The sequence below is a fragment of the Anastrepha ludens genome, chromosome 4 (genome assembly GCF_028408465.1).
Source record: "Anastrepha ludens isolate Willacy chromosome 4, idAnaLude1.1, whole genome shotgun sequence".
NCBI classification, from domain to species: domain Eukaryota; kingdom Metazoa; phylum Arthropoda; class Insecta; order Diptera; family Tephritidae; genus Anastrepha; species Anastrepha ludens.
The window spans coordinates 114,690,172-114,709,843 of record NC_071500.1 but is presented as its reverse complement, the minus strand read 5'-3'; the positions used below and the strand labels follow the sequence as shown (position 1 = coordinate 114,709,843).

General features: G+C 36.9%; 1 protein-coding gene across 5 annotated transcripts in view; it reads left to right on the top strand.

Annotated features, from left to right (window-relative positions):
• The window catches only part of LOC128860692 (ral guanine nucleotide dissociation stimulator-like 1), a 45,737-nt gene that overhangs the window by 13,821 nt on the left and 12,244 nt on the right, over nt 1-19,672 (top strand). Inside the window, exons 1-3 of one of the 5 annotated variants that reach the window (XM_054098354.1) lie at nt 3,366-3,566; nt 3,874-4,878; nt 16,763-17,890. The exons of 3 other annotated variants lie outside the window; for them this stretch is intronic. In XM_054098354.1, coding sequence (XP_053954329.1) covers nt 4,876-4,878; nt 16,763-17,890 — 1,131 coding nt within the window. In that variant the 5' untranslated portion in view covers nt 3,366-3,566; nt 3,874-4,875. Of the gene's footprint in view, nt 1-3,365; nt 4,879-16,762; nt 17,891-19,672 lie in introns of those variants that run through there. One more of the 5 variants, XM_054098358.1, reaches the window with a different exon arrangement.

Below are 19,672 nucleotides of genomic sequence, written 5' to 3'. Positions count from 1 at the left end.
ATCTAGGGTACTGTTCCATCTGGTCACTACGTCCATTTTAAGCTTTAATGGTTTTTGATTAGACCTCAGTTGCTCCTGCATCGCAATTAGTTTTTTGGTAGCTATTGGACTCTTGTGGAAATGTTCCACAATAGCTTTTATTTTTTTTATCAGCTCCCCGAGTCCACATTCCTGGAGTCCTGCACGCACGACTAAATTAAGAGTATGAGCAAAACACGGAAAATGCTCATAATTTGTCAATCGTATAACAGCCTTCATGTTCGCTGCGTTATCTGTAACGCAGACAAATATTTTATTTTGTATGTCCCAATAGCAGAGCAACTTATGCAACTCATTTTTGATGTATTCGGCCGTATGTCGCTCATGGCATTCAAAACATCCTAGTAAAGCAGGCTTAATCCCCAATTTAATAAATAATGGACTGTTACACCTTGGTAAGAAGTTTTTGCTCTTGAAGTCCAGCCATCGGTGGTAATCGATACATATTTAGCATTCTCCAATTCTACTTTTAATTTTTTTTGGACTTCGGAGTAGTGAGAATCCAACAAAGTATTGCTTAATATATATATTGAAGGTATTTTATAACTTGGTTCTAAGTAATCAATAAGATCTTTAAAACCCGCGTCTTCAACTACAGAAAAAGGCTGAATGTCTTTAACTATCATTTTAAAAATTAAATCATGAATTTTTTTTCTCTTACTACACTTATTGGACGTTTAATAAAGGCATTTAAATTAGTCTGCTTCGAATTGGTTTCATTTGTTTTAATCACAAGATTAGTTTCAGGATTAGACTCTGCGCTTGTTGAAGTTGGTGGTATAGGACCTTCTAGGCCTAGCGCATTTGACTCGGAACACAGAATGATGGTTTCATATGTTGGTCTGTGTTTCTTCATGAGATGCTTTTTCAAATTTGTAGTAGAGCCACCTTTCACGGAATACAACGAATTGCAAAGATCACATTTTACCTTATCGTCTTTAGCCTCCGTGAACAAACCCCATAGTTTACTCCTTTTCTTATCCATTGTACCAGTAAAATTATGCTCTAAAATAATAACAATAATAAGTGTAAACAATATTTTCTTCCGTTATTCCAATTTCAAACTTTGTCTGCGTACCCAAAACTTGAAGCACCAAAAGCACTGAAAAACTTTTACGGACGATTAACTTCCAAATTTTAATATATTTAGGTACTATAATAACAAACAAACATCAGTCTTTGTAACGAGTCTTTTTAAATTCACCGAATGAGCGCATGCGCAAACAAACGAACATCAGCAAACGTTTTTATACACGTATAAACTTATTACACTGAACTGAACTCATACTACAAAAAATGCGAGTAACGGAACATATTCGTGTGTAACGTTTCGTTACTCGGTACTAGAGAGTGTACCCGTTACTCAGTACCGAATACATACAGTTTGCTTCAGCTTTAGTTTTATGCAGCCTCCGAATGGCAAATGGTTTATTATGAGAAGCTTTTTTATGGCAGAAATGCACTCGGAGGTGTGCCATTGACTGCCGAGGGGCGATCACTATTAGAAATAACCTTTTCTATCAATTGGTGTTTCGTGTCCGTAGATTAGAACCACTTCCCAATGATAGCCACGCACTGACTCTTTCGGCTACGGTTGTCGCCATACATTGCTGTTGCTATTAATATGAATGCCACTGTATATGTGCATGTGTGTGCGCACATCCAATTTTCTCTTTTATCTAACTATTATTTACATATTTCTCCGTCATAGCCAACAATTTAAATTAGAAAAGTTAAGCTCTGTTTTCTTTAGTTGCGAATAGGCTAACTAAAGCAAAATTGCAACAATTTAACACAAACAAAAAAATGTTAAAATGGCATTTAACCTACCCAGGCACGCGTTGTGTTCACGAATTTTAATTATTGATTGTGTACATACATACATACATACATATGTACATACACAGTTAGGAAATACGAGTAGTTTGCCAAATGTGCATAATATTTGTATACGTATGTATGTATGTAGATATCCGATTTTATTTATGTTTTTAAGCAATAAATTTTTTGTCTACCCCAGTTTCAACAAAAGGCTTTTAAAATTATACGCACATCCTGCTACTTAAAAAACAAAACCAGTTACATCAAATATTATATTATACAAGCGCTGTTATGTGAGTGAAGCGCAAAGGAAAGTACATACATACATATTCAGCATATATGTATGTATGTAAGCTTTTGTTTAAACATTTCAGTCAATACATAAATTGGGGGTTTTTAGGAGAGTAAGCATCAGCATAGCCAAAAAGTCACATCAGTTTAAATTAAAAAATAAATTGAAATTTACAGCGAAAAGTAAAAGATCAGAACTAACTTAGCAGAACTTGCTTGACAGTATCAAGAGTGGGAATTGCCAATTGCTAAATATTGTACTAGATTGACGTAAAACCTGACAGCAAACAAATAAAATAAGAATCGAATTGAGCGAAAGAATAAATAATTATTTATAAACAGAGAACTCAAATGCGCGGGAAGCAAACACATACAACAATAGAGAGAGCGACTGAGAGAGTGCAAAGCAGGCATTCCTCCCACAAAGGCAGCGGCTGAGACGCACAGTGTTGCTGGTTGGCAGAAATGTTGGGCAAATTGAGGTCTGGGCGACTTGTAGTGCGATAAATGGATTTTAAGACTTAAAAGATATTTAGTAAATCCTGCCTTAAAGAATTTATGTTTTTCACTTAAATTGGTTGTAAAAGTTTTGTTTTTTAATATATTTCAAAAATTTCAATAATTAAAAAAGTTGAAAAAAGACTTAAATAAAAATAAACGCTAAATAATAATTTAGTGCTTGAGATATTTACATATGTTATATTTGTAAATATTTCTTATTATTTATTTTTTTATTTATCGAGAAGAAAACTCTTGCAAGTCATAAATTTCGCCCAACTCTCTGGCAATTATCGGATTGCTTCTCGCGGCTGCAAAAGGTGTTTGTACTTTAGGCTAGAAGCGGATTTGGAGATGCAGAATTTGTTTTTATGAAGCAAAACTTCTTGAAAAATGTCAATTTTTAAGTTTTGTCAAAATTTTCCAATGAGTGCTTGTTCGTCGTAACACTGTGCGAAGTATTTTCTACTCAGGTGGGTGGTGGAAACAAGGGTGGTGTGTGAGCGCTTTATCCCCTAGCGCAGGCAGAGGGAGTGGTAGTGGTGGTGGTTGCGCCGGTGTAAAGCTGCTTGCTTGTTTGCTTGTTGATGTTGTGCGACCAGTTGATGACGTCGCCATAATCGCCATCGTCATCCCTCGGCACAGGCGAGAGCACATGCACGGGCAACGCTCAGTGGGAATCACAATCAGTGGGTTTGTGATGAATGCGCACCACTTAGAACGCTGAGTGCGGTTTCGACGATTGTTGGAGACGGTTTCACGCGTTACGTTGGTGCGTGTTTTTCATTTTAAATAAAGTGTTAAGCGTTTTTTATGCATAATAATTAAAGAAAATAAATGAAAATCTTTTATGTTTTTAATTGTGTTTAAAACGAGTGCGCTTGCAGAGCCAACTGACGCTTTTCTCGCGCGTGACGGTAAAAAGCTCACGATAAAGCAAATCGTGCATACAAATATATAAGAATTTCTACTTATATGTACATACATACATATATTTATGTACGTACTCATTGTGGTTGTTGTTGCTGTGCCAAGGAGTGTGGTTGTTTATCGAGTTGGAAACGCTTGAAGGCAGTATTCAACTTTTCGGTGGCGTCATAAGCGGCGTGATTTTATATGCACGACAAGAAAAACAACAATAGTAATAATAGCTAAAGCAACAACAACCACGATTTCGCGTTCTCGACATGTTTTGGTTTTGATTCTAATTTGAATTGAATTAAGTGAATCTGAGTGAATAATTTCGAAGCCTTTGCTGAATTGCTGCTGAGCGCAACTCGACTTTAGCGACAAGACAGCAGCGCGGGCTCAGACGGCAGTCAATTCAAGCTGAGACTTCAAGTAAGCACGCGGCCGTCTGCTGCCTGGAACGGAAGTACTTGGGGCGTATTAAGTGAAATACAGCTCGTAGTGCCATAGATTATCCCAGCGGACGCCCATTTAATTACTAACTGCAGTGAGAAGGACCAAAGAAACTTCAGCAGCAGTTCAGCTATATTTATAATCCTGCAGCAATATAACGCTGCGTTATGTCTACGACTGGCTATAAAATAGTGCAACGACCTCTTTTTGCATGCATGTATTAGTGCGCAGCATAGCAGACAGCAGACAGATACTACATAAAACGGAAGCGGAAACATTGCTAGAGTACGAGGAGTTGAAATACACAGCCGCAGACGCGGCAAATGTAGCAGTTCGCGCCGCAAATGACCAATCCTCCCAAAGGGAATTGTGCCTTTCACAAACAAAGAAGTGGCGAAGAAATCTGATACATATTTAGAAATCTGTACATATTTACAAGTAAACAACTTAAACGCTAGAGCTGATGAGGAGACTGTTTTAAATTTGCCTCATTGTTTTTGGCTGTATCGACAAAGAATCGATTTTCCACTCAATACAAAGAAAAATTCCACCGTCACCAATACTCCTTCAACCACCGGAGTCAACTCGCACTGAGTGGCTCATTGAAAGTGTATCGAATTATCGAATTAATTGAATTTTTACACCCACCCGAACGTATTATGAGGCATCTAATATATTTAGAAAGGTGAATGTGCGCCATTACTTGGTGACCTTTTGTGAGCGTACGTACGTATATAAGCAGACGAGAAGAAGCAGCAGTTAACCGCTACTTTTTTAACGAATTTACCTCAATAATTCGATTGAGTACTCAACGGCTTGGCAGCAAAGTAGGAAACAAAACGAATTGCACTCATCAAACGACAAATGGTATGACGGGCGTGTGTACCAACTATACTTTATAGAATTGATTAAAATTCCTTTAATTAAGTTCGTGAAACTGTTTTTTGTTATTGTTTTGTTAATTTTTGTTTTTGTCGATTCATTGTTTCATTGATTGCAATTGTTTGTAAAGGAGTATAAAAATAAGATGAGAATAACAAAAGGAAATGCAAGCCTGTAGGAAATTAGATTACTTTGTTTTAGAGCGAGCAGAATTATTATTACAGTGCAGTTAATTAAAAACAATGAATTCAATCAATTAATCAGCAGGTAAATGGCGTAGTTGCGCTTTTATTGTAGAAGTACTTTGGGGTCATGGGTTTGTGATTGCGACAATAAGGGAATTGTGGGCTTAAACTATAATGCTTTGCCGCCAATTAGAGGAACGTTTACACCATCTTTGGTCTTTTCAATGAATCTTTGTGGATGCAGTTGCGCTGGTCCCAGCACATAGCTCAACTTCAGCTATTTCCTGTTCCAAGACCGACATCTGCTTGCAGTCGTACTTCCTGCTGAACAGACGCTCTGGATCTTGGCGAGTTGTCAAGCCGCGCACGTGCGTGAATCTGACCTTCTTTTAATCGAATGCAAATATTGCCAGCCTGCGCTACTTAGTTTTGGTAAGCAATAGAAAAGCAGTGAATATTCCTTTGTTGAATAAAAAAAGGCTTGTAGGGTCAGCCAAGTTCAGACTTCTACATTTAACTGCTTTGAAAATTTAACTGCGCAAACCAAACTCTTCATAAAAAACCATTTGTTGTTCGGAGTCGGTTTAAAACTGTCCCTCCATTTGTGGAACAACATCAAGACGCACGCCACAAATAGGTGGAGGAGCTCGGCCAAACATTTAACAGAAGCGTACTCACCAATTATTATTATTTACATATTTCTTTAAATAATTATAGCACTAGGACTTGTTGACCAGTTTTGATAATTAATTTGTTTCTTATTTAGCTTAAATAATTTTTTAAGAAAATATCATTCATCCTATCACTAAAACGATATACACTCCTAACGGACACTTATTTTAGCCGGACGGAGTTCTCTAGAGCGGGAGTTCCTTTTTTTCTGTATTAAATCTTATGTATCGGAGAAGTTACCCTCTTTTGAGGGGATACCTCTCTTGGACGGACAAAAGCTGACTGATGGTAAGTGTCCGCCTAAGGCAGATTTCACTATAAAGTTTCGAAGCTTAAAATTGTGTGCAAATTAAAAAAAAGTTCTGCAAATTTTCATAAAAATTTCACACTTTTCATTCAGAACTTTTAGAAAAATTTTAGGTACGCAGTTTTAAAGCCCATTGGTAGTTTTGGCATAATAAAGTGAGAGTTTGACTTGGCGCAACGTTATTTTTTTTTTGCTGTCCCCGTATTACGATTGCTCCATACAACATTTTATTTTTTTAAGTTAAGTTTCTCGTCCGCGCATTCCACCAGGCATGCGTCCCTCCGAAAATATGTAACCACGAGTGTGCGGCATAAAATGTGTCAGAATCGAAATGGACTTTGACATAAAATAAAATAACTGCAGTACCATCCCCACGCCATATGCCCACCATCGGAGCAGTAAATTTTGCAAATATAGCGAACCACTACTTATACATACACACATACTATACGTACATATGCACGTATTTCCCACAAACCTGTACAGCCCTCAATTTCTGTGTTTGCCAGCATTGTATTGCAATTTTTATAGTTGTGTAGTAAGCGTTGACGCTTTGTGATTCATACTGGGACGAACTGTGACTGCGACTGAGACGCTCGGGCGTACATCATGCGCCCTGGCAGCTTCAAATGACAACAATAGGGCGTATAAAATTATCGACATTTACGTTCGTACTTACATGTGTGTATAGAAAAATATGAATAAGTGAATAATGTTCAAAAGCATACATATGTATGTATGTATGTATGTATATATTTACAATTGGCACACACACATCTTCACTTGGAGTCTACAAAACACACCTCTATTTAGTACCTGCATTTGTTTACTTGCCCTAGCTCTGATAGGCCGCGTATGCACATAAAAACAATATTGCTGTAAACACGCGCCCCCTCCTCCAACGAGTCTTGTGCTGGTGTTGGTATACTTGCAGCAGCAGCATCGCTACTTTTATCGCAGCCTTTCGTAAGGGAATGTGCAGATGTTGTTCGCTTAGTATGGCTAATCGCTGCAAATATGTTGTTGTCATGTTTTAAATGTTTGTATGTACTCGTACATGTGCGCCCAACAGCAGCAGCAGCAGTAGCAGCGCAAGCTTCAACATAAAACGGATGTTGTTGATGTTGCTAAATGGCAGTGGCGGCAATGCACTGACAGCTTCACAACACATTTGTATGTGTGCCTGTGTAGGTGCACATAAACAGCCCCATTCAGCAGTCTTTGGAGGGTATTGCAAAACTACTTACCAGCTTAATACGAAGCAGCCATCAAATAGCGTAAAATTTCTCCAAAACCATTTAAGAAAAATAAGAAATAAAATCCGAGTTTGATAAATGACCGAGAGGTTTAATGCAGTAGCTTACATACACACATGTTTATGTTTATTTGTATATCCACAGAAATATATTGCAGCAGTATTTTTTAGTATCAGTCAGTTGTATCAAGTCAGTTAGTGTTGTTGGAAAACACAATTTTCAGTTGCATTCTCTTTTGCAGTGTTATTCTTCCAAGATTCTGTCATTTTTCAATTGTCACAATTTGTGTTTATGTCGCGTGTATTTTGTTGGTATAAGCACACAACAAATTTCTCAGATCATTTATGTGCTTATGATTAATACAACAACTGTATTAGCTTCTATGAAGTCGAGCTTTCAGAATGAGAAATGTGTGAGCTAGCTATAATTGGCAGGGTTGCCGCGATTAGCTGACATCAACGACCGTAGTGGTGGAAAATTTTAATTCAACGCGTCTTTCTTTCTTTCTTAACAAAGTGCGCTTACTTTTGCGATAATTAAATGGAAAATAGTTTAAGGAATCAAAGCGCAAGTTTCATACAAAGAAGTTCTTCGCTGTTTTTGCCTTTCGAGCTCGATGAGTCACCAATACTTACAACCTAATACCAAGCAATCACTAGACAAATAGCACTACAGATGCGCGCGATATTTAAGCAAGCCAAGGATTTTGATAATTGTTTCATTCGCTTCTAATTCTCAACAGGTTTATCAAGTGGTAGAAGTAGGTGTATAATAGAAAGTGGGTGTACAATAGGTTTTAGTGAACATTACACAATATGTGTAGGCCCTCGAAGCTTCCGAATCGGTGAAAAAATAATAGTTACTTAAATTATGAACTTTCACTCTACCGCTTTTACTATACTAATCTTAATAATTTATACGAATGCTTCCCTTTTGAACTAGAATATATCCATGTTTCCTTTCAATTTGACAGACCCATCAAGTCAAATTTAGTTAGCAACGTAAGTGCCATGAAAAGACTCGGGTTTATTTTGCATAAGTAGGATGCAGCAGTCGTTGCGGGTAATAGCAAAGGAACGCGACTTAAGCTATGCTACAAAGGCAAAATGGCGTCCACTGAAAAAGTAAAATAAGAGACTCACATGCTTTATAAAATTCGGAAAGATTGCTTCTCTACCAGGAAACACTTTTTAGACATTATTTTGTTAAGCTTCCTTACTAGAAATTTACATCAAGCATACCAAGAGCAATCAGTTTGAAGGAGGTTGACCTCTGGAGGTAATCTCTCAAGAGACATGGTAGCATTTTTAGGCAGTTAACACCGCATTTCTCTGAACTTCGTACAGATCTCCCTATCCGCAATCGGGAGCTTAAGGGCCGTGCCAGGGCGATCTTTCCAAAGACAGGATTGGAACGAGGGGAAAATCTGTGCCTCAGTTTTCACTGATGTGTGTCGAAGCAGAGCTTTTCTCTAAATCAATTTATCTATTTCCTTAAAACTGTCGAATACTTCTAGTGTTATTCAGGCAGAAAGAAGTCTTTGCGATCCTGCAGGCATGCAAAATGATTAGGGAACGTGAAAACGGAAAGGTATTTAAAATTTTTTCCGGTAGTCATTGCGGCTCTGATGACGCCATGGTGCAGATCTAAACTGGTCAACTCATGTATGGAAAAGATCAAATTCCTTGTGCGTGCAGGAACCAATTCTCAGATCTGCGTTCAAGGAGATAGGAACATAGAGGGAAATCAAATTGTTGATGAGCTTCCCCGGAAGGGGTCGACTAAATTGGTCTCAGAGATCGGCCACCCCGTCATTAGCATACACAGTTGAAGTGTTAAAGTGGAATTGCACAACTTATTTCTCAGGAAAGCGCAGAAGAGATGGAGGATTAGATATGTAGATATCTGTCCGTTTGAGGTCTCAAAATGGTATCAAACGGCGCTTCACCTACCCTCCCATACCCAGTAGCGTCTACTATGCCTCCTTACACTTTTTAAGCCATCACCTCTTTCTTTGTCTACACAAACTAAGTCTGGATTCCCACTTAATGTTTACTTTACAAATTTTCAACAAATTAAGCTAATCACCAAATATTTATTATATAAGAGTGTGCACATGTATGTATGTATGCTGCAAGCTTTGAGTCATCGCTAAGTATTCCAAAACAAAGGAAACTATTTTGTTTTAGATTTTACTCACTTTTCGTCTCTGCTTTTACAGCTGTTGTGGTGTTGAAGTCAATTAGTTTCGTGCTTAATGGGCGGTACACCCGCATAACACTTTATTTTAAACATAAGGAAGTTGTATATATGTAAGTATGCATGCAAATACAGATATCTGTTATGTTGGTGCTCTATACAGCAAGTTGGTTGTTCAGGAATTTGCCCCACTGGAGCAACAGAGACCAAAGTTGTTTTCTCTCTGTAAGGTCTAGCACAAGATATATGGTACATATTTGAATGTGTGTGGGCGTACATGAATTACCAACAAAAGAAATAAATTATTTTACATTCTAAGTTATGAAACGCATGAATTGTTGCTGATTACATAATTACAACTTCCTGTGGTGCAGAAAATTTATGACAAATTTGCAACGCGCACTTTTAAATTATTTTAAGTTGTTATTTACGGAATAGCTAATTTGGCGTTGCAAATAAAATAAGTATGCACACAATTCTGTTGAGTACTGAAAGCATTTGTGAAGGTTATTGGCAGTGTGATATGAGAGATAAGCGGCATTCACGTAGCCTTAATCTTAGCTTAAGGCCCTGCGGAATGAAAGGTTATCGCGCTTCATGGCGTCTAAAAAATTGGAACAGTTAGCGAAGTGAACGCACTTTTAATTATGTAAGCGTAAAATGTTTGCACTCAACTAAGTAATTGATTTCAGAGTTAAGTGCGCATGTTATGTATGCCTAAAAAAAAATTAAAAAAAAAAAAACGAAAAAAACCTAATAAAAAAACCAAATAGTCGATATTCAAGCATTGAAAAGTTTATTGCTGCTGCCTGAAATGATTTTGAACATTGTATTTCTGTAAAAAGCCGCAGATTTGAAAAGTTAAAAAAATGTGTTTAGAGTCTCCCCGCGTTCAAACTAATCTTTTTTGTCTCAACAAAAAAATCTTTTTTGTGAAAAATACTGGAAAGTTAAAAAGTAATTTTTTTTGCCATCTTCTTAAATGCGATGAATATAAAGAAATATAAAAAAATTGTTCAACTTTCTCCCGGAAAATAATGATAATCAAGAAGAAAAATTGGTTTTTGGAACAATCTGTAGAGTTATACTGTACTATTAAAAGACCTAAGTCTGACTCTGTATTTCGGATATAAATAAATATAAAAACAAAACTAATATACAAATAAGAATATCCAATAAGGCCAGGCTAGACAAATTAACTCGTAAAAACTTGAATGAAATTGAGAAAAAATTCTCAAATGAAATCTATCTCTTCATCTCCATTAACTTTAGCGACATTATCATGAAATTTTCCATACATATCGCACTTGTTTCGTTAAAGCGTAACAACTCAAAATCTGAACATTTTCAGTAGAGACGAAAAACTGTTTCCGTAAATATTAATAAAAAAATGTAATTGCACGAAAATATCATTAAAAACAATATAACGGTTGTTTCATTCTTATTTGTTTAGTAGTTGCGCTAAAATAACAAATTTTTGAGTTGTTACTCTTTTCCTGAAATTTTTTTATACACTTAGTGGTGTTATTTTGAGTTGTCTCTGTTTAACTGAAAAAATAACACGTAACTTAAACAAACTTAAACAAACCAAAATGTTACACATTATGTGACACAAATTTGTTCAAACACTTGGAGACAACTAAAAATGTAACTCTTTAGTTGAGACAAAAGAAGTCATTCTGAAAACAAAGAGACAGTCATAACGGTTTTTTTAACGAAAGACTAGACAAACCACTGAACGATTTTTACAGTGGGTAGAGATGACCACTGTACATTGTTTTCTTGCAAAAAACTAAAATTTGGAAATTTTGAGTTGTTACGCTTTAACATAACAAGTGCGATATGTAAATTAATTTTCCGATTTGAAAAACAAAAAAATTTGGAACGAAAAAAATCGATTAGAAATTTTCAATATATGAATAAATTATCTGATTTTAAAAACAGCAAAAGTTTGAAACGAAAGAAAAATTCGGTTTGAAATTATCAATACATGAATGAATTTTCTGATTTTTTAAACAACAAAAATTTTGGATGAATGAAAAATTCGATTTCAATACCAAGACGTCATAACAGTTGGTATATTTTCGTATGTGTATTTAGATATGTTGGCAGAAAATATTTTTTAGTATATAGCAGAACACTGCTATCATTTAAATCAATTTTTATATATTTTTCCAAAGTTTCTTTTTTCGAAGTGCTTTATTTTCATCTGATTCCAAACAAAATTTTTCATTATTGGAGACCTTGTACGATATTTAAAATTTCCAATAATTTTTATTTGTTTTTTGATAGTAAACAGTAGCTGCGAGAGGTCAGCTCATGAACAATTTTTTTTTTCCTAAGACTAAACTATCGTAAATTATGTAGCTTGGCATATGTAGCATATCCATTCAAGTCACATTCATCTTTGTATGTATGTAGTGACGAGTATGCATGTGCGTCTGACACTGACTTCCTTGGAGGAAAATCTATTAATACCGAACTGGTGCGCTTCTAGTGAATTTAGAACCATAACTAGTTCGCATAAACTCTATTTTCTATATATAAATGGAGCTAGTGAATTTTGCATGGTGATTTCGGTTTTTCGATAGCTTTTCCGGAATGGCACTTTTTCAAATGATATTTAAAAATAAAAATTGGCGCACACACTTCAGTTAGGTGTTTGGCCGAGTTCCTCCTCCCATTTGTGGCATGCGTCCATATGGAACAACATCCATAAATGGAGGGACCTACAGTTTTAAGCCGACTCCGAAAGGCAATTGGTTTTTTATGAGGAGGTTTTCTATGGCAGAAATATACTAATTTTGTTATTTCATGCACGGAGGTTCGAACCTACGCCCACCCGAATAGTAGTCTCGCACCAACGCATTCGGCTACGGCAGCTGCGTATTCTGGTAACCATTACATGCGCTTCTGCAAGCATAAAATATATTTTCTAATAGTCAGCTGTGCTTCATAGGGCGTAAAAAGTACCTCAGAAAATATCTAACGGTCGCAAATACTTTAAGATATATTGAAAAATATTCTTAGGTACATTTGAAATCTCGCATTTCATTCTCTCTGAAATGCAGTTGACAGTTTCTAAATAACCGTTGAAAGGGTTAAGTACAAAATTCGACTAGCTGGATCTAGCGCATCATCCTTTTCATAGTAGTTGGGAACCAGTGTTAAATTTGGCATCTATGAGGCACAAAACTGAAACCCCGCTCACGTTTGCCACTGAATAGTAGTTGTCTTATGGTAGAGCAACGATTCCTTGGGGTCGGACAAAAAGTATTATTTTCTTTAAATTTTTGTTTTCATAAAATATTGCACCTCAGTTTAAAAATTAAATTATATCTATTTTATTAAAACTTAAGTGTGATACTTCCCGCTTCCTTCATCTATCAGCCTGGTTCGAAATCATAACTTGTTGCCTCGGAAGCTATAGTAATTTAAAAACTATTTTCCTTTAAATTTTGGATTTGCTATGAGCAGCGACGAAGTGCTTCGCATTTGTCAAAATCTTACTGCTTCAGAAGCAGAGATTGATTTCTCTACCTCAGTGTTTCCTGCAGGGTTCGTGCACTTGTTTAGGAATGGCATTTATGTTTATAACTAAATGTTTCTTTTTCCTCACTTCAATAAGGAAAATACAAAATATGTAAGGCTAAATGACCAAAAATAAAGCAACGAATTGTTGTAAATATATGTGTACACATGCACGCATTCCTCTATCTCAACAAATGCGTGTATATGCGGTTATTTTGCTCTTACTGTGCAGCTGGCGTGAGTAAGTGCCAACTTGCAAGATGTGGGGAGCAAACACACCTCATTTGACAGCCGGGCCATTAGGAAGTGTTTCAGCGGTGCCGATAGGTAACTGTTTATACAAAAACAACGAAAATGGCAGTACGGAAAACAAAACGCACTCTCGCTCTCAATAAACTACGGAATACAGTAATCGGAATATTGACAATTTGAAGGCAATGCCCCACGATAGACAGCACTTTGATCGCACAGTTTGAGAATCAAAAAAATAAATAAACTTTGTGAATGAAAATATGTATTTTCGCAAACAAATGAAAAATATACAAAGGCTTCATGTTAAACGCTCAAAACATGCGCGTGTATATATTCAGATATACTCGCCATTTATGGTGTTTAATGTTTAATGTTGACCTCTACGCTTAAAAATATTTCCAAGTGCCCTGCCATAAATTGAATGACTTCCGCGAAAGTCCACAAATGCTCTGGTTATTGTAAAGTAACATCTCCTTAAGCAAAAGCACATACATACGTACATACGTAGATGCACATATACGAATATTGGCTGACATTTAAATATCTCTTGTATAGGTGTGTGTACATTTTACGATGAGCTGCATTTTCCAGTGAACTCCTATTACAAAAATATTTTTTTTTGTTGGAAGTTTGAATTACAAATACTGATTTCACAAAACAAAAAAAAAATATAATAATAGAAAACTAGATTCGCTCGAATTGCTGAATTTTAATAATTATTATTACTTTACAAAACCTAAATTAAATTGAAATTTGGAAGATTATAGCTCTCTGTGATTATAATTAACTATTGCAACGTCTCACAGACGCGAAGTCATTAATAATTGCAAAATATAAATGCAGCGAGCCTAAGGTTGCGTTATCTTGCCATGCAACTAACTATATACATACATATGTATGAATGTATGCATTAAAGTAATTAAACTCCAGCAACAACAAACATTTTTAATAACGCAAAGTTCCCATAAATGCATATCGCTTGAAGCTTATTTATATTTAAATGTTGCGAGTTTTTACACAAGTTTTTGCCATGGTTGGGACAGAGTTCAAGGGCCAATCTATTTTACAAAATTGCTATTAACTACTAGACACCATTCGAGGAAGATAAAAGCGAATAAGCTTGGCGTGAGGTGAAGGGAATATCTCGGTTTGTTTTTATTCATTAATCTTTTATGAGCAAAATAATAATTATTAAGTTGCACTAAATTAGATTAAAAGAACTACAAATCAGAGCAAAAATGCAATATTTAATGCATACCGACAGGGGCAAATACGGGGTTGCATGCATCAATATTATTGATCTCGAGAATGTATGGTAATATAGAGCCTACTAAATTTATAGTATTAATGAACTAGCGGGTAAACTTTTTGAGAGCTCTTTGGCTGAGCTTCCCCTCACATTTGGGCTGTACAATTTGATGTTGTTCCCCCGTAGACCTACAGTTTTATGCTGGCTCCGGATGAATAAGCAGATTTTCCGTGAAGGGAATACACTGGGACGTTTGTCATTTAAATTTGACCCACAAGCATACAATAAAAGCATAATTAATAAATATAAAGGGTCTCTACAAAGACGCGCCTAGATGTTGTTTTAAAATAAAACAGATAAAATCTTAGATTCTTGCAGGTTTCATTATTTCTATGCAAAATACGACTCTAAGCAGTTATGTGTCAAAAATAACATATCTTAAATGCCCACCATGAACACGTCTACAGGTAAAGTTCGCGAAACAGTCTATTCATGAATGCCTAATAAATTTGTTTTTTTTCTTTGTTTTAATGGATGAAATAATTCAATTTTCTGCGCATAAATGAATTGCTTTTCAAAACTTTTTAATACCAAAAATTAATCTTAAAATATTTAAAAAATATCTGTAAAAATTCCCTTTAATCCTCGACTTCATTTTTGTTTCTTCAATATCGAATAAACTGAAGTTATGACAGCCCAAGTAAGCGGTGGTAGCCTCAACATGAATAGCAAGTTTCTTATAAACACATACATGCATACATACATACATACATACATACATACATACACACATACGTACAGATCCATTACTTACTCAAATTCATTTGCACGCACTGTGAAGCAGCCAAGACATTTTGTTGGCTTGTAAAATTTACTTTGAGTCACTTGAGACATAAAATCGGCTGCTGTTTTACTATACTCAGCTCAGCTAATGCTAAGTGAATTAGGAAAAAATTAATTGTTCCAGCAACAAATTGCGTGATTCAAACAAGCATCACAGTAAGAGCTGCGAGTAAGGCGAGTGTGTAATTGAAATTCATCTCCGTCGTCGAAATATTGAAGTGCTAATTGGTTAAATATTGCGAGACATTCAAAAATAACAAAAGCTGAAAAAAAACTATAAACAATGGCCAGCTTTTATCTCGATTTCGATGACAGTGATGTGCTTTTGATGGCAATGGCAATAACAACAACAAATACCACTTAAAATTAAGCACTCAGAGGGTTCGTCGAGCGCTTGTTTTGGATGTGGAAACTTACTTAGCTATCGCTCTACATACACACATATTTATTAAGCCAAATTCAATTGTTTTGCTCTTCACTTTGCTTTCAATTGTCGCGAATAACCCAAACTGCGTAGCCAAGGTCAGGGGCGTATACGCAACGTTTGGAGCCTTGGGGTTGGCTAGCGCCGGCTTTGAAACTCTGTACAGCGGCTGCATATTGCCTCAATTATTAATTGCCTATGGCGCTAATTGAGGATTGTATTTGCAATCTTGCGTCTTGGACGTTGAACTCAAGCGCAAAGCGCCTCGGGCGATGCAGACAATTTGAAAAAGAGTTGATTGACCTGGTTTTTCGATTTGATTAGTGTCGATTGTAACGATAGTAACGACTTCGTTTGATTAGTGTCGATTGTTGCAAATTCTGCTCGTTTTATGAAATTTTCAACACTTTGGCTTCTGAAGAAAAGGGGCTAATTAAAGTGAGATGCTTAGAAACGCCGAATTATACAGAAGAAAATATTGAGCTTCATTTACTTTGTTTTAATTTTTTGTTGCTATACTGGCTCTAAAATACCGTTAATATGTTTTATATCACTTCTGTTAGGTGATTGGCCGAGCTCCTCCTCCTATTTGTAGCGTGCGTTTTGATTTTGTTCCACAAATAGAGGGACCTACAGTTTCTATAGCTTTGTTGTTTCAGAAAATATAAAAATATATAAAAACAATGGATTTCAGCTAAAGATGATTTAAAGGGCCAATATACCTAACTAAGCTTGCTTGCATTTAGTTTGATTTGTGTGAAGAGTTGAAGTAGCTACAGAAAAATGTTGTTCATCTCACTGTTGTTATTGCATTTTAATTATGAACTTTTTCCGGTCAATTGCAATCAATTTCATTTTCATTTTCGTTCATTTCGCTTTGTGTTTAATTCGTTTGCGAATGCTGCCATGTGCGCTGAACGTGCCCAATTTCATTATTCACTTTTCATATAGAGTTTCATAATCGAAAGTAGCAACTCGTCAGCAGTGAAAACAGTACCGACAGCTATAAGCACATTGGACAAGGCGGCTGCTGGGGACGATAGCAACGTTGACTTTGGCAAAAGTAACAGCAATCAGCAGCCATCACAGCAGCGTGAGCAACCGCGTCTTCCTCGACCCACACGCACCTCACCGCCACCACCCAAACCACCCAAACCGCTCAAACTGACAAAGTGTCATAGCAGCGATCATCAATTGCAACATATACTCCTCAATTCACCGAAGTATCAACCCCACGAACACAATCAAATCAATCACGCGCTTCAACAGCAACAAAGCAGGCCCCAGCATCAACACCAACATCAACATCAACATAAGCATCATCACCATCATCATCACAGCCATCACAGTTCGCATCAGCTGCAACTACCGCGAAACCAACTGACTTCACCGCAACAGCAACAACAACAAGGACAACAAATTGATAGCTGCAACTTGATGCCTTCGCTGGATTATGGTGTGCCGCCGCCGCTACCGCCAAAACCGAAAACTTTACTACACATCAAACCGCAACAACAACAACAGCAGCAGCAATATCACCTATTGCAGCAGCAACAGCTATTAACGCAGAAATTGCAAAAGCAACTGCAGCAACAACTACAGCATGTGCTTAAACCGCAACAGTTGGGCGAGACTGAACAGCTACAACAACAACATCATTCCAATAACGTCCCACAGCAAACACCAAAGTCGCCAAAGCCTCCATCATCACCAAAGCCTGCCTCATCTCCACTTACACCGAAATCCCCACTACCATCGCCTTCCCTGCACGAATTTCAATCCACCAAACAGGATGCGCTTCAAACTCAAACATTACAATTCCATCACTTTCGCCATCACAAGTCGGCGCCCACATTCGATCTCTTCTTCAAATCGCCCACGAATTCATCCTGTGCCACACCCCTATCCAAATCCCGCCGCAATAGTTCATACCATTCCTACGATGATCTCGATGCGACCAGTGCTGAGAAGAAAGTTGTATCCAGTTTGAAATATTTGTGTGCCTGCACTGGCGCCACATTGCGAAATCTCTCGAAGAAAACTAAAGACTTGCATGCGAAAAATTACTGTCACACGAAGGTAAATCAATTAAAAATGTTCAAAGAGTTTATGGTCTAAAGGGAAGAATTTAAAGTAAGGTAAAATTGATATACCATAGCATGCATGTATGTATGTGTACTTTACAGATAGTTTGGAGCACTTTGTGCTATTGTATGAGAAACAGTTACTCTACGTTGACAGTGAATTCATCGAGCTCATAGTGAGCACTTGGAACTCAGAGTGAGCACTTTTCCAATAGAGTAGATTAATTTCAAATAAACTTCAAATTCCAAATACATACATACATTTGGGTAAGAGAAATAAATTTCTAATATCTATTAAAAATTATTTAATTATATTCAGCGTAGAATATAAAATGAACGCTAGAACTTCCTGCTCATAATCGAGAGGCTAAACATTTCACAACCTGACCTCAAGAATCGAGTTTGCTAAAATTGACAACATTGAAATTATATATTTATATCCGTGTTTACTCCGCTCGGGAGCACAGGGCCTCGATTAGACTCTTCCATCGTGCACGGTTCTGAGCTGTTGTTTTTGTGCCGCCTCATGTGATGTCGGCATCTGCGAGTTCGCGCAACATAGACCTTTTCCAAGTGATCATTGGTCGACCGCAACTTCTATCCTCTTGCGGGTTCCAGTCTAGTGCCATTCTCGTGATGGTGACATCATATAATCAAGGAAAATTTGTTCTGGAGCCGTCAATAAATGTCGCATAGCGTGCAAAAAATCGAACAGATTCCCAAGACTAATACAGGTATAGTAATTCTAAAGTTGTGACAGAAATGAGACATGCTGGCCAATATGAAGTGCACAAGTCGCTTGCTGGAACTCCTTTCCTAAAATGGTTGCCAAAAACATTGGTTCTAGTGATGTAAAACCCATACACTTTCATCTGCAAATATATTTTTTTTTAGTTCGAGGGTTGATATTTCAATTTTGAGAAAGACAGATAAGATTGAATCATCGATGCTCCAACCAGGGACACTCGCACATACTTTGGATGTTTCCTGGCATTCCTAATGCCACATACTTTTGTGATTCGGTGAATACATACCTGAACAGACCTTATACAAACCATTTTCCATCCAGAGAGGATTGGGAAAATGGTGTAATAAACAATGAAAAGAGGGTTAGTATATATGGTATACTGATGGCTTAAAACTCAATGACCAAGGTGGAGGTGGTGTACATTCGGAAACTATAGGCACCAACAATCTCAGATAGCCTTTTAGTGCTAAATAAAAGCGTAATCACAGTAAGAGGAATCTTCATTTACTCCGACAGTCAGTCGTCCCTATCATGTCTCGTCTAAAACAGTAGAAGAGTGTTCAAATTATTATATTAAAAATACTTCCACAGTATTTTACTATTAATCTACTCTCTGGCACACAGAGACATAGCTCCATTAAAGGTAACTGTAAGACAGATGAGTTAGCTAAATTGGGCTCCTCGCTCCAAATTAGTCAGGACAAGGTCGACATGGAAACTTTTAATAACTAGTGTTGCTAATTCCAACTGAGAAAAGTGAAAAACTTGGGCTATCAGTGGACAAACGTGGCCCGAATGAAACAAGAGTCCGCTCAAATGAAGAATCATAGTGGGTGCCCTACATGGACACTGTCTAATAAGAAGACATGTTAGGAGATTAGCAGAACCATTCAATGACTATTGCAGAAACTGCCAGGATATAGAAGAGGAAGAGCGAGTCGAACACCTTCTATACGGGTGGCTCTATGTAGAAGACGGTTGGGACTGCTCGGTCTCGCTTTACTGGGCAATATTGCGAATGTTGCGAAT